The sequence below is a fragment of the Myxocyprinus asiaticus genome, chromosome 32 (genome assembly GCF_019703515.2).
Source record: "Myxocyprinus asiaticus isolate MX2 ecotype Aquarium Trade chromosome 32, UBuf_Myxa_2, whole genome shotgun sequence".
NCBI classification, from domain to species: domain Eukaryota; kingdom Metazoa; phylum Chordata; class Actinopteri; order Cypriniformes; family Catostomidae; genus Myxocyprinus; species Myxocyprinus asiaticus.
In genome coordinates, this window is record NC_059375.1 from 13539412 (window position 1) to 13555351 (window position 15940).

Sequence of the window (15940 nt, forward strand, 5' to 3'; positions counted from 1 at the left end):
GAACAGTGGTGCATATGAACAACTAGTGGAGTCACATGGCTTCTTAATGATCATTTAAATAAATGTATATTTTTTGTTGTTTTTAATAACAACTGACTGTAAAGACAGAAACAGAAACATTATTAATAGAGACATTATCAATGACAGATGGATTGCGGGGGTCTTGTAATTGGACATGCATCGAAGGAGTCAAACCAAACTTTTACTCTCAATACACAGTGAAAGGATCCCTGTTCTTAACTTTGCATACTAGGAGATCCATTTTGGGATTTTAAGAATTGAAACTGAGATCATACAAATAAAGACTGTGATTAAACGGCAAATCCATATTTTTATTCAGCCCTTATTCCTATTATTTTTACTTTAAGTCATGCATTTTGTTTTATAGGTTAAAAAAAAAGTCCAAAATCCAAAGGCTTTTTACGTACCCCCGGTTGGGATCGCTGTTTCATAGAAAAGTTTTTGTTTTTCTGCTCAACAAATTCAAAATAATGTTTATATTTACTCCTTGTTCATTGTTGCACACAAGTCATACACTTGGTTTTTCCCTTACAACGACTTTGTTATATTCTTGTTATATTTCTATTATTTTAGAAATATGTGTAATCCAAGTAGTGTACTTAAAAATGAATCACCTTAATTGAAAGCCAGTAACTGTAATCTGATAAGAAGAATTTAAAATGTAATGTGTTACACCTTTTCGACTAAAAAGTCATTAGAGATTAGGCAATATACTTTGTACTCAGATTACACCAATCACTGGTAATTATGTTACATTGTGACATTTTACAAAAAGCATTAGTTACTGTACTTCTGCATTAAAAGTGCTGCACACAGTGCCGTATCAAAGACATCCATAAGACTCTGTTTATCCACAAACACAGAGGACTTTGTGGTTGGTGTTTAGCTTTAGTGCCAGATGTACTGACGAATGTTTTCCCCCATAAGGGATATATGAGATGAATGGCTTTACTTTCAGTAGGAGTGTGTGTGTGTGTGTGTGTGTGTGTCTATGAGCCTGGGGGATCATGTTGTCATCTGGAGCCCATCCTCTCCACTCGTCTGTCATAACAGAGCATAAGCTCCACCTCCTATAGAATACAGTATAAACACCAATAAAAAATTTTTGGACGCCTGCCATTACAACACAGTTTTCCACTCATAAGAACTACACATTCCACAACAGGCAGAGATCTTTCAAAAGAGCCTGATCCTGCCAAGAAGCAGGCTGGCTATAAATGTTTGTGAGCCTTGTAAGAAGCCCAGTGTTTGGATAAAATACAGGCTAGTGTGGTAAAACACCTGAGGAGACACAATTAGCTTACAGAAACAAGCTCAGAATGGACTCTGTGTCCCTACGGGCTCCAAAGTCAAACAGCTTCAAACAGTGCTTGGAAAGCAAAGATAAAGCCAATTCAAATACTACGCTTGTCTAGTTCCTTTTGCTTTTGGCGTTATACGGTATTAGGTTTCCAGAAAACAGTGGCTTGTTGTTGAAGTGGATGAAATGGAAGTTTTACTGTCCGGCAGTCCTTCTTAATGCTACGCACAACTAACATAATTGCAAACTGTGAGGTTAAAGGACAACAACTTGAAGACGTACATAGAAAAAGTGTGTTTACTTCAAATTTTGCAAAGCTCAATAAGAGGGAACAGAATACTCATTAAATGCACCGTGCTCCCTTATAGAAACCTGGAATTAAACAATTAATGGTATTGAGATGATGAGAGAGGGAAATTCCTCAGTGGTTCACTTTACTTTGTGCTAATTGAATAATTTTTATTGGGTTTAAAGTGTTTGTTTAGCATTATTGTAAGTCTTCCAAATACCTATTTACTTACATGATTTTTTAAAAACTGGCTTGTGCAGTCTGCAATTTGTCACACTGAATTTGACAGTTAGCCACCAAAAATTGATATTTGGTGCTTGGGTGCTTGTCCGTGCAAAACTTGCCACCACAATGCTAGAGTGCAATGGTTACTAAGTTGTTCTTGGTTTTTGGTGCATTGTTATGTAGTTGCTAGGGTGTTTTGGGTGGTTGCATACTAGCCCAACTCAAAGAGTGCAGGATGACTTATACACCAAAGTTTAATACTAAGGGTTCAATTCAAATCTTTAGCAAGCATGTTTAGCAAGCATCATGTTTCATGCATGTGCACACATTTCTTTGCAACAGCATATAATGCAAAATATAAATGTTTGTCTGTAATCTGTCATATATTTATGCTGATTACGATCTTCTTCACAGCTATGCTTCAGATGTGACATCAGGCTTGAGCGATGGCTACGAGGGCCAATCAGAGAGAGGGAGTAAATCAGCTGCCAAACGAACAGCAGGGAAACTGTTTAGGAGGAGAGCTCGGTCCCGCCTACACATTACAAGGGTGAGTGTAATTCAACATATCATCTGGTCCACATATACATCTTATACATTCATTTCTACAGTACAGTCATCCATATAAATATTTCTCAATTATAGCCATCAGATAAAGACAGAGATCTATATATTGTGTAAAGAGTGCCAATAGCAATAGCTTGCCGCAGAAATTATATTTCATGTGAATTCAAGATGTCTTGCATTTGTCCATGTGTAATCTTTCTCTGTGTGGGTACAGTGTGTCCTCAATGATTTGTATGATGTGGAATGCTTTGGCCTCACATTGAGTTGCTTTCAAAGAGCCTGAGACATAAACAATTAATACAGAGTCAAAAAGAATCAGCTCAGACCATGACCAATCCATACTTAAAGGAATAGTTTACCCCAAAATGAAAATTATGTCATCATTTACTCATCCTTCCAAACCATTTAGGGCTCCATTCGAGCTCAAAATTAACAAAAAAAAGCACCATAAAAGTGGCCCATATGACTCATGCACAACTCTATATTCCAAGTCTTCTGAAGCCATATGACAGCTTTGTGTGAGGAACAAGCTGAAATGTATCTTGTTCACTGATAATCTTCCCCTCCGCTGAAGCTCTGAAAGAGATTATAAAAGTCGTAGGCCTGTTGACTACAAAATGGCACACCAAATGCCATTTGACACCATTGACGCCAAAAGGCATGTCTAATCATTATTGACATCAGTGGTGCCATTTTTGTTTTGAGAGCTACAGTGGAAGGAAAGATTACCAGTGAATAACAAAATAAGTTTCAGCCCGTTCGTCACACAAAGCTATATAGAGCACAATTTGTATGGACCACTTTTACAATAGTTTGCTGGTGCTTTTTTGTCATTTTTTGGCTTGACAGACCCAGTCACCATTTATTTTCATTATATGGAAAAGAGCGACAAGGATATTCTTCAAAACTTCTACTTTTTGTGTTGACTTTTGGGTGAAATATTCCTTTAATACACAGGCGATGACCAATAATACACTTAATGTTGCTTAACACACATACATACACCCACCCTGAACCTGTGTAGGATATTTGAGAACACACACTGTTTGCAACATACACACACACACAGTAAATTTGGTAATCTTGACTTAAGTATGTGTTGTGCCCCACAGCTCTCTAATGAAGTAGACCGGGTGGTTGAGTGTCAGCTCCAGACCCATAATGATAAGATGGTCACGTTTAAATTTGATCTAGATGGTGACAACCCTGAAGACATTGCTGCAGTCATGGTAGGTGCCTAAAATCTTAAATACACACAATGACACAGTACTTACCATCTCCTCTGCACTTTACAGTGTCAGATGGAAAACTGTGTGTGGGGGTGGTGGGGTGTTGACTAAATTCAGTATCCTGTTATTTATGTCGGTAGTAAGCAGTGCTGGGTAGATTACTTCTGAATTTTAATCGGGTACTGATTATAAATTAAATGACAAAAATTGCAATCAGTAATTTTTTGGGGGTCATCAAATCCAATTACTTTTGGATTACTTTCAACCTAACTTTTATTTAAGTTTATCAATCATTTCTTATGGGAGTTTCTAGAAATATGGACAGATTTCTGGGGCGCGTTACACAAACGTGGTCATACAATTTCAGCAGTTTTCAAACGCCATCCATGTGTGGTTAGAGATCAGACCAGTTATATTTGACAATCAATGTCAGAAAAACGGCCTCAAAGTTATCAGTAAAGCAAAAGTGCATTAATTTACATTTTTGAAGCCGAGTACAAAAGCAATTCACAAAACCAAAACTAATTTTACACCGCTAATGCAATTGGATTACATTGTGAATAAGAAATTATGTGTATTTGGGAATTTTGATGGACTTAAAACCCTTCCAAACACATAGAATGATGAGTATCATGTTTCTATGCAATTTCACAACCCTCCCACTCTCTTTCGAAAGCACTCGAAGAGTTACTGAATGTATATCGTAGATAGGCTGTTTTAGAGTGAAAAATGTAAAAGATTAAAAAAGAGAAAAATTACGGTGATCAATAAATTATGAACAGTGTACTGCTGTTGCTTCATTAACATGTAATCATATAATCCTTAAAAAGTAACTGTAGTCTGATTACTAGTATTTTAAAATTTAATTTAATCCAGTTACAAGTAATTGATTTTCATAATCTGATTAAGTAATCCAGAATACATGTAATCCGTTACTACCCAGCACTGGTATTAAATCATGGGCAGGCCCAGATAGACTTTTTCATATTTTCTGTGATGATTTTTGGGGAAAATCTGCTGCATTTTGTGCATTGGATTTAAAAATGGTAAAATGGTTACTGTAAATGGAGCTGAGATTTCTACACTCTAATTGGTATCAAATTAGCCAACATATTTAATAAACAATCACACAAGGGGGCGGGGGATGTGAAGAACTTTGTGAATGACGGGGTCTTCCAATTCTGCGGAAATCGATTGAGCTTTCTGCAGAATCCTGCACGTACTGATTCTGTTTTTCTGGTCATGGGACATGCGTAGTACATTACCACATATTATCAGCTGTAGCAGAGCTACACAAATGTCCCACTATAGTCCTTATCAGCAAAATCCCACAAGCAAAGTTCTACTTCCTTTCCATCAGAGAGCGATATGCTCCTCCGCTGTTAAGTTCTTCTTGTTGTGAGAAAACCTTCAGTGACACAAGTATCCAGATCTCTTGTCATTTCCCAGAACATGAAGTGGTAGATTTGGATTAGACATGGAAGATTTTTCATTTTCTTTTTCTTTTGTTTGCTTTCTTCTTTTTGTTTTTATTTTAATATTTATATTATACAGTGGCCCCAAAAGTAATTGGACATGCAAGCCACACATAAAAATGCATAAATGTCATTGCATTAGATAAAAAAATATCAAACCATGTAGCATTGGTTGGAAAGAAAAATAGCATAAGCACACCTTTAAAGCTAATTATGTGGCAAAAGTTTCTAAGGTTTTAAATGATAAAATACTGATATAGAATATAGATATAAAATGAAGACAAAAAAAGTATTTGGACACTTTCTGGTAGTCATTTGGTTTGATATTTAGATTTTTGGATTATCTAATGCAATGAAGTTCACACTTTTTTCTACATGTGGCTTAAGTGCCAAAGACATTTTGAGGCCTCTGTATTTATTTTAATCTTTATAAGTATAATACATTAGTCCATCTCATATACTGAATTTTTTTTCAGTTACTGCTATGTACATTTCAGAGATATTTAGTCATATATTGACTTGTACTTGGCCCAGTGGCCATGTGAGGAGGAGTGGAGGACCCAGAGGAGAAGTGAATAAAGTCTAGGAACAACAATACTATATTGTACCTTCACAGATCATCAAACTGTACTTTTGGCAGCCCATGTTTTGAAGGCATTGTGGAATTGTGGTTAATTAATTTCAGTTGAAAGAAGGATGAATGGACAAGAAGAGGAGTAAATATAATCTATGAACAACAATAAAACTGTATAACAGTTTTGAAGTATAAAAAGAATATTGAGTAAAAGTTACACTATAAAAAGGGGTAACCTGCAATTGTTACCCCAAGAAGCTTTTGATCAACCTGATCTAGCACTTAGAATGAGTTTTGTTGGTGTAACCTCATGTAAACTAATTATTCAGTGACAATAAATTATATTTTTGACTTGAATCAATACAGTCAATCCAGTGTGTGGCTGTATGCCTTTTCTCAGATACAGAGGCTCTTTGTTTAGTCTCAGTGTGCTGGCAATGTGGATTCGCATCTGGTGTGTTATTGGTCGACTCATGAACACCCACTGCTATTAGTGGAGTGGTAAATCTCAGCTTGTGGATGGACTTAATTAAACCTGCCTGGAATTAAAAGAGTGTACACAAGTGTGCACATGCTCAATTTAAGCACGCTTTTATTTTAAATAGTTATGGGACATCCACTATGTAGAAGTATTGCACAACACAGCTCTCTTCATACAGCATAGAGAGATCCCTTGATCCATGTTTGTACTACATGCACTACATGAGCCTTAGCCAGTTTCACTCAGCAATTTAGAACGAATGGGCTTCTTGCTTTCTAAAGTAATAATTCACCCAAAAATGTAAATTCTGTCATTATTTACTCATGCTTATGTTGTTAAGTATATTCAGGCTCTCAAACTCCATAAAACTCATGCTTTATTCCAAGTCTTCAGAAGTCATATGGGCATTGTGTTAGGAACAGATCCAAATTTAAGTCGTCATTTACTTATAATCTTCTCTTCCTCTGCAGATCTCAAATCAAATGTAGTGCTGATGGCACAGGTTTGATGTCATGATGTTTGGTGACGAGACAATCGAGAACCAGTGATGTTCAATGTTATTGATATCCAACCTGTATCATAGGTCATATTTGGTTTAAGAGCTGTAGTGGAGGTGAAGATGAATAATCAGTGAATAACAACTTAAATTTCAGTCTGTTCCACACACAAATCTATCATATTGCTTCAGAAGACTTGGGATTTAGTGCATTAGTCATATGGACTACTTTAATTATACTTTTCTAATGTTTTTTTTTTTGTGTGTTCCACACAAAAAAGAACAGCTTATGGGTTTGGAATGACATAAGGGAGGGTAAATAATGACTGAAATTTCATTTTTGGGTGAACTATTTCTTTAAGTCTAATCATTTTGTCTCTTATTTCTTTTTCTTTTTTCTTCTCAAGGTGCATAATGAATTCATCTTGCCCTCAGAAAAGGAGGGTTTCATTCACCGCATCGGTGACATCATTAAACGAGCAGAGTCTCTGATGAGGAAAGATTCATCAAGTCATCATGATGTTGGCACTGCCCATCCTTCTTATATTAATGCCGTCAACTCCCTCTCTGGATCCCAGGTGAGCAGAAACTGTCCAATCCTGTCCACTGTTACTTTAACAGTCCAAAGCTGTCTAAGTAACCACAGGTGTAGTCCCTCACATTAACTATGAACATGTTTTACTAATGTTTGACAACCAGAAAGTGTTCAAATACATTTCGTCCTGATTTTGAACCCTATATCTGTTGTTTTATCATTTAAAACCCTAAAAAATATATGTCAAGTATGCTTGGGCAATCTAATGCAAGTTTTATCTAGTTTAAAATGTCAGTGTCCAAATACATTTTGGGGCCACTATATAGCCCCCAAATAAATATAACAATATACTGTATAATTATACTAATAGTTTTAATACCTTCTCATCCCGTAAAATCAATTACTTACTGTACACACACAGTTTCATTTTTCACTTTTTTAGGAGCCCAACATTTTATTTACGAGTAGCAGTTTTAACTTTGAGAGCAGGGTTTCAAATATGTCAGATTATGGTAGAAATTAAGGTAGTCGATAAATCATGGTTTTTGGAATCATGCCTTATATCTGAAAGAAAGGGAGTGTACTCTATTCAGGAGTTTACACAACCAATATCTTGAGTTTGTGATTGTTGTGAGTGAGTGAAAGAGTGGTTTCAGGTTTACCTCATAATCTTGAGGCATGTTCTGTACTGCCTTAAATGAGCAGATAAACAATGAACAACTGGTTTAGAGTAACTGTGCAATTAGACCTCTGTGCACACTCATCGAAATGTTGTCCGCTTTCCTCTGGCATTTATAATATAAAGGAGCCTTATTAGGGTACCTGTGTAACCCCAGGTGTCTATTTCATCAAACTCACCAGTAACGGACGATTTAACAAGCCGAATCTCACGAAAACCTGTCTAGGACGTATGTCACCCCAAAAATAAAACAAAATAAAGATTTACTATTTTGCATGAAGAAAATTAAAATCACTTTTGAATTTGTTGAATTCTTATTATCCTCAATGGTGATTCTCTTTTGATTCTCAATACTCTAATGCAATATGTAGTTATAATCTTTTTGCCATATTACATCAAAGTATATTAAAATATTTGTTTTAATTAAAATCAGCATAAATTAAGAGCAGTACAATAAATACTACCATGATGTGTAAATTATGTGTACCTGTATATACACTGATGAGCCAAATCATTATGACCGCTCACAGGTGAAGTGAATAACGTTGATCATCTCCTAACAAGGCCACATGTCAAGGTCTGGTAGATTAGATGGTAATCGAACAATCAGTTCTCGTAGTCAACGTGTTGAATGCAGGAGAAATGGGCAGGAGTAAAGACCTGAGCGACTTTGATAAGGGCCAAATTGTTATGGCCAGGCGAGTGTGTCAGAGCATCTCTGAAACGGCAAGGCTTGTTGGGTGCTCCCAGTCAACAGTGGTGAGTACCTACCGACAGTGGTCCGAGGAGGGACAAACCACAAACCGGCAACAGGGTGTTGGCCACCCAAGGCTCATCGATGCACGGGGGCAACGAAGGCTAACCCGTCTTGTCCGAACCGACAGAAGGTCTTGTGGTGATGTGGGCGTGGCCGAGTAACATCTGTGGAGAGCAAGGCCGGGAGAGGAAGAGCGGTAAGGATTGACACCTGTGGGAAATTATCTCTAACTGCTGTTTTGTGTTGCAGTGAGAGCTGGAGAAGGATAAAATGGCTATCCAGACTGCCAAAGAGGGAGAGAGAGACGCACGCAGCAGTGATTGTGTGTGCCATCATTTATGTTATGCTGAAAAGCAAATGTTTATGTAACACTGAAAAGTGAAAAAATAAAGTCTTACGTTGGACAATTTACCCAGCTCCCGCTTCCTTCTTCACAAGAAAACCAGAGAACTGTCACAGGTCTACTGTGGCATGAGTCACTGAAATTTTTAATGATGGTTATAAGAAGAATGTGTCACAACACAGTGCATTGCACCCTGCATAGCCACAGATGGTCAGAGTGCCCATGATGACCCCTATCCACTGACGGCCGTGTACATATGCACCATTTACCTGGGGAAGTGATGGCACCAGGATGCACTGTGGGAAGATGACAAGCTGGTGAGGGAATGTGATGCTCTGGGCAATGTTCTGCTGTGTCCGGCCATTCATGTGGCCGTCAATTTGACACATGCCACCTACACTTACATTTATGCATTTGGCAGACACTTTTATCCAAAGCAACTTACAGGACACTTATTACAGGGACAATCCCCCTGGAGCAACCTGGAGTTAAGTGCCTTGCTCAAGGACACAATGGTGGTGGCTGTGGGGATCGAACCGGCCAAACTTCTGCTTACCTGTTCTGTGCTTTAGCCCCCTACGCCACCACCACTCCTAAACATCGTTGCAGACCAGGTACACCCCTTCATGGCAATGCTATTCCCTGATGGCAGTGGCCTCTTTCAGCAGGATAATGCGCCCTGCCACACTGCACACATTATTCGGGAATAGTTCGAGGAACATGACAAAGAGTTCAAGGTGTTGACTTGTCCTCCAAATTCCCCAGATCTCAATCCAATTGAGCTTCTGTGGGATGTGCTGGACCAATAAGTCCGATCCATGGCAGCTCCACCTCACAACTTACAGGACTTGAAGGATCTGCTGCTAATGTCTTGGTGCCAGGTACCACAGGACACCATCAGGGATCTTGTAGAGTCATGCCTCGGTGGGTCGGTGCAGTTTTGGCGGCAACAGCATATTAGGCTGGTGGTCAAAATGTTTTGGCTCTGTGTATATGGGTCATTGTCAGATATGTTTGTCTCAGATGATAAAAATGGATCAAGTTCGTAGAAATGTAATTTTTGTGTCCAAATTACTTTAATAAATTTTTCAAAATTGTTTATAACATTTTCTACAAAGAAATATTTCATGACTTTAAAAATGTGAAGTGATGTGAACATCAATTAAAAGGTATTAAAAGAGTTTTCTTGCACCTTGAATACCTGTGAGTGTACACCAGTGTTGGGTAACTCAAAATAAGTAATCCACTACAATTTACTAATTACTTCTCTGAAAAGTAATGACATTACTAATTATTTTATTTTTAAGAAACTTTATAAATCCCTTTTCCTAGAAAAGGTTTTGGTTTTGTGCTCAAATTCAAAAGGTCTATATTTCCTCATTCATTGTTGCACACACTTCAGCTGTCTCAGAAATGCTAACTGATGTTCATATGAATTAATATTTTAAATGTATTATACATATTACTTTAGCGCAAGTAATGTACTTAAAAGTAATTACTATAATTGAAAGGAACTGTAGAATTCAATGAATTGCATTACACTAATTTTTTGACTAAAAAGTAGTTTGATTACAGTAACTAATTACTTTGTAATTGGATACACCTAACACTGGTGTACACAACTTAATTATTCATTTAAAAAAAGTTTTCAAAAATATTTTTAAATCACAACTTTTTCCCACGCAAATGTCACTTAAGTGGCTCCGTAAACCTGAACAAAATGTGCCTTTTATAAAAGTGTCAAAATATCAGATTTTTTTATTCTTTTGTTTTATTCACAAACTGTCTAAAGGGTCCTCTCTGTTTTATATGTGTTTAGTTTTTTTTGTCACATGACAATAGAATGGCTACATGATTTGGTAGACAAAAGTTCTTTCAAATATTACCAGTAATTATATTTAATTTCAAACTACTTATGCCAATTTTTTTTTTTTTTTAAGAATTTCAACTTTTAATGAGAATTGATGGGAAATGTGCTTAATTGTCGAGAAAACAATGTCACAATGCACACATCTTAATTATCCTAAAAATAGGCTTAATTTTCTCTCTCTTTTTTCTTTCAATTTTGGGTAGAAAAGTGAACTGGACATGTTTTTGACAGGCTTCATGAGATTCACACAACAGTATTCTCAGAGGAAATATTTTATAATACTCATTTTGACTGGAAAAGTTACCTCGGCCCACTCCTGATGATGCTTTGACGACATGCACAAAAGATGCATGGTGGGTGTAGCACAGTATAGTACATTATAGTACAACTTATACAGTACTTGTACTATTGTACACATGGGAAACAGATTTTTGTCCATATATTTTAAATATAGACAAGTGTAACATGAAACATTGTGGTATTTTTAGCTTTACTTTCCAATAAAGTCTGTAGAACAAAGGACAGTCTCTGCTTCCTTTAGCCTGCCAGTCAACTGATCTTAAGATATCTCTTAATTAGTATAGAGAATGAGAACAATGGCCTGATTTATTTGGATTTAGAGATCTATAACAGACAAACATGCATTGGTACACTGAGGGTTGCATAACTACTAGCAGACTGCCCAAGAGAACTGTAATGGACCCAGACCAGGGTCTGATTAGGAACAGGCGCGCAACATTAGCTGCATCCAAGACCCTCCTCCCTGCAGGGTCTCTGCCGTCAGGCATCCTCCCCATCCTTAGCTGCTCGTCTCTGGGGTTCTCTCCAGCAAAGTTCAGTCAACAAACTCCAGGCAGGAGTGTAAAGGCTGAGGATATGACAGAATGTAACCCTCGAACCCAAAGCACATTGCTGTTCTGTGTAACTTTCCAATAAACAGTGCAGCTGTGCAGTTGAGGAAAGAGCATATGCAGATGAGGTGCTGTTTGGGTGTGTATGAGGTATTTTGTCCTGCTGCAGTGCCTTAGCGAGTTCTTTTAATATCAGTTGTGGTGTTAATAGTGTGCAGCACATAAAATGACTGTTCCTTTGTGTGTATGGCTGAAGTGGTGCTGGGAAGAAGCCGAGAGAGCTTTAGCTCTGAACCGTAATTAAGCATAAGGACTCATTAAAGAACATTAGACCAGTCTAAACTCAACAGTGTCACTCCCTAACAGCCTCTGTTAGCTTCAAAACCTTCAATTCTCAATACCAAGTATTTAAGCCAGTTTTTTTTTTTACAACAAAAAATGTCTACATGTCGCAGCATTTGATAAAATATCAAACCAAGTGCCATCTGCAAACAAATGAAGATCTATCTCACAACTAATTACTTTTAATCAACTTAACAGTAAAACATTACTCAAAATCAGATTTTTGTGCAAGATGAATATAAAGGGGATACTTGTTAGTGTTTAATGTTTTGTTATGTTGAGATTTAGAAGAGTTTCTGTTATGTTGGAGTTTTGTGGTTTTTCCATTATGGTGAAGAGTTGAGCTTGAGCGAACGATGAACACTGGACATGAAACGAATTGTTGTCTATGTTGAGCAATTGCTGTGCTAACAATAGCATAGTTACAAAACAACATTGTAGTGTTTCCAACCAGCATGTATTTAGCATGCTTACATTCACTTTCACTAGTTAGTACATAAAGAAATAAAAGAGATTTATTTGAGTTAAACTGACACGTCTAATTTTGTTGGGTTTACTCAATTAATCTAGGTTCTTTCTACACAGTGTTTGTGTTGAGATTACATAGTAATTTTAATTTAAGAAAACTTATTTTAAACACGTGGAACCACTGTCCAGGACTGATTACAGTTTCACAAAGTTTGAAAGCCGGAAAGTGTCCAAATACTTTTTGCTTTTGTTTAAAGGAATATTCTGGTTCAATACAAGTTAAGCTTAATCGACAGCATTTGTGACATAATGCTGATTACCACAAACATTTATTTTGACTTGCACCTACTTTTCTTTAAAAAAAGCTAAATCTGGGTTACAGTGAGGCACTTACAACAGAAGTAAATGGAGCCAATCCGTAAACATAAAAATACTCACTGTTTCAAAAGTATAGCCACAAGACAAACAATATGCATGTTAACAGGATTTTAGTGTGATAAAATCACTTACTAACCTTTTCTGTGTAAAGTTATGGCCAATTAACTATAGATGATGTAATGTCAACAAACTCTAAAATGACTGTAAAAATGACGATTTAAACAACTTTACAGTTCAAATAGTGCATGAGTTTTGACAGAAGAATTAATGTAAGTGCTTTTATAAAATTATAAGCTTCACATTTCTGCCTTTATACCCTCCAAAAATTGGCCCCATTGACTTCCATTGTAAGTGCCTCACTGTAACTTTGATAAAGAAAAGGACAACTCAAAATTAATTTTGTGGTAATCAACATTATGCCACAAATGCTGTCGACTGAGCTTAACTTGTACTGAACCCGGAATACTCCTTTAAATATATAAATCTTTTAAAATTTGAAACCTTGCAAACTTCTTTTTTTTTTTTTTTTTGGGGGGGATTTTTCCCCTTTTTCTCCCAATTTGGAATGCCCCATTCCCAATGTGCTTTTAAGTCCTCGTGGTCGCATAGTGATTCGCCTCAGTCTGGGTGGCGGAGGACGAATCCCAGTTGCCTCCACATCTGAGATTGTCAACCCGCGCATCTTATCATGTGGCTTGTTGAGCGCGTTGCCACGGAGACATAATGCGTGTGGAGGCTTCATGCCATCCACTGCGGCAACCACGCTCAGCTCACCACGCGCCCCACCGAGAACGAACCACATTATGGCGATCACGAGGAGGTTACCCCATATGACTCTACCCTCCCTAGCAACCAGGCCAATTTGGCTTGACCTAGCTGGAGTCAATACTCGCTGAGCTACCCAGGCCCCCGAAAAGTATGTTCTTGAAAATAATGCAAAGACATTCATACATTTGTAAGTGTGGCTTAAGTGTCCTAATACTTTTTGGAGAACTTTAAACTTTGTAACTATGATTAATTATGAGTGAAATATAATAGCAACAAAATATTTTTAAATAAATTCATAATATATAAAAAACTGTTTTTCCCTTCCAGCCAAACCTCCACAGCAATCTGGCACGTACTCACTCCTCTTCCTCGCTACCAGGTAGGCTTACATAAACTCTATAATTGGGTATTGATGATGTCAAACTGATGTCAACGCTTTTACATTGGCACCGTTTTACATGTGTGTGTATTGGTTTCTTAGCGGAGTTTGGTCTGGGCACTGGAGCAAGGGCCTCCCCTCCGGGAATCAATGGAGAAATTACCTCACCCGTACGCCCACTCTTACGTTCACAGTCTTTCCATAATGCCCCAGGTAAGTGACCATTACTCCCCAACAAACTCCCCCCACAAGAAACCTGCCACTCTTCCATATTCTTGTCTAGCTCACACTTTAGTCCTCTGGGTGGAAATGAAACAATTTAGCCACTCTTTAAATGTCATCAGACTGCAGCCGGCGCCTTCTACACATGCTGTACCTCAAAGCTGCAGTTTGAGTCTGCATGGCTCCAGGGAATCTTGAGTAATTACTTTACTTGAATGCAGCTTGTTTGTGGACCATGAATGCCATCAGTGTGAGAAGAGAGAGGGGGGATGAAAAGGGAGATAGGAAAGAAGAATGACAGTACGCAGGACAGGGTTATTATAGTTTTATCAAATTGTATTTAGTTTTTATTTCTAATTGTCCAATTTTTTTATTTAGTTTTTTCAGTCTGAATGTTTTAGTTTTTTCAGTGTTTTCTAGTTTTAGTTTAGGTAGTATATTAGGGCTGTCAATGCATACAGTACTGATATCATTTAAATGATATCACTCTTATTGCCTTCTACTGGCATTTCCATGCTTAATGAAGGTGGGAAGATATACTGTGTATCGAAAACTAAAATTAATTTATAGTCATTTTAGTTACTTCTGGAGTCCAAAAAATATTTTTTAGTTCAGTTTCAGTTTCTAAAACTTATGTTAGTTTTTAACTAATTAAAGTTAGTTTAAAAATGAATTATGTTTTTTTTTTTCCATTTAACGAAAATCGTTTAATTTAGTTTTTGTTAAAGGAGTAGTTCACCCAAAAATGAAAATTCTCTCATCATTTACTCACCCTCATGACATCCCAGATGTGTATGACTTTCATTCTACTGCAGAACACAAACAAAGATTTTTAGGAGAATATTTTTTAGCTATGTAGATCCATACAATGCAAGTGAACGGTGACCAAAACTTTTAAGCTCCAAAAAGCACATATTGGCAGCATTGATGTAATCCAGATAACTCCAGTGGTTTAGTCCATGTCTTCAGAAGCGATCCAATCGGTTTTGGGTGAGAACAGACCAAAATGTATCTCCTTTTTCTCTGTACATCTTGCCATTGCAGTCTCTAGGTACGATCATTATTTCAGGCTCAATTACACTTCCTACTAGTGCTTGACGCTTGTGCACTGCACTAGATAATGCTAGGAAGTGTAATCGAATTTGAAATCATGATCGCCAAGGAGACTGCTGAAGTCAAGATTTATAGATCTCTTCTGAAGACATGGATTAAACCACTGTAGTTGTATGGATTACTTTTATACTGCTTTTATGTGCTTTTTGGAGCTTCAAAATTTTAGTTACCATTCATTTGCATTGTATGGAATAACAGAGCTGAGACATTCTAAAAATCTTCGTTTGTGTTCTGCAGAAGAAAGTCATACACATCTCGGATGGCATGAGGGCTCCAGATGCTTAGATGAACAAAAATAACTAACGTATCTTATGTAAACATAAAATGCAATTAATTAATCATGTTAATTATTAATTATGTTATCAACCAACTTTGCATGTGTGGATTACCATGTACATAAGCTACAACTTTTTACCATTTTTGACCTAGGAAAAACACTGGTAATCAAGAGTCCCTCAGCCCATCTCCAACTTCATGGTCCCAACATCTGTTTGCACGCTCTCCCCTCCAATTCCTCAGCAATGGGGAGCTTTTGCCATAAATTAAAAACCAAGACCCACAAATCCTGCCAGGCCCCC

General features: G+C 37.2%; 1 protein-coding gene across 3 annotated transcripts in view; it reads left to right on the top strand.

Moving 5' to 3' along the window:
* The window catches only part of LOC127422778 (serine/threonine-protein kinase WNK4-like), an 82270-nt gene that overhangs the window by 52995 nt on the left and 13335 nt on the right, over positions 1 to 15940 (top strand). For all 3 annotated transcript variants that reach the window (XM_051666532.1, XM_051666533.1, XM_051666534.1), the window contains 5 exons: positions 2250 to 2385; positions 3515 to 3631; positions 7065 to 7235; positions 13976 to 14027; positions 14130 to 14240. In XM_051666532.1, the coding sequence (XP_051522492.1) occupies positions 2250 to 2385; positions 3515 to 3631; positions 7065 to 7235; positions 13976 to 14027; positions 14130 to 14240 (587 nt within the window). The remainder of the gene's footprint in view (positions 1 to 2249; positions 2386 to 3514; positions 3632 to 7064; positions 7236 to 13975; positions 14028 to 14129; positions 14241 to 15940) is intronic.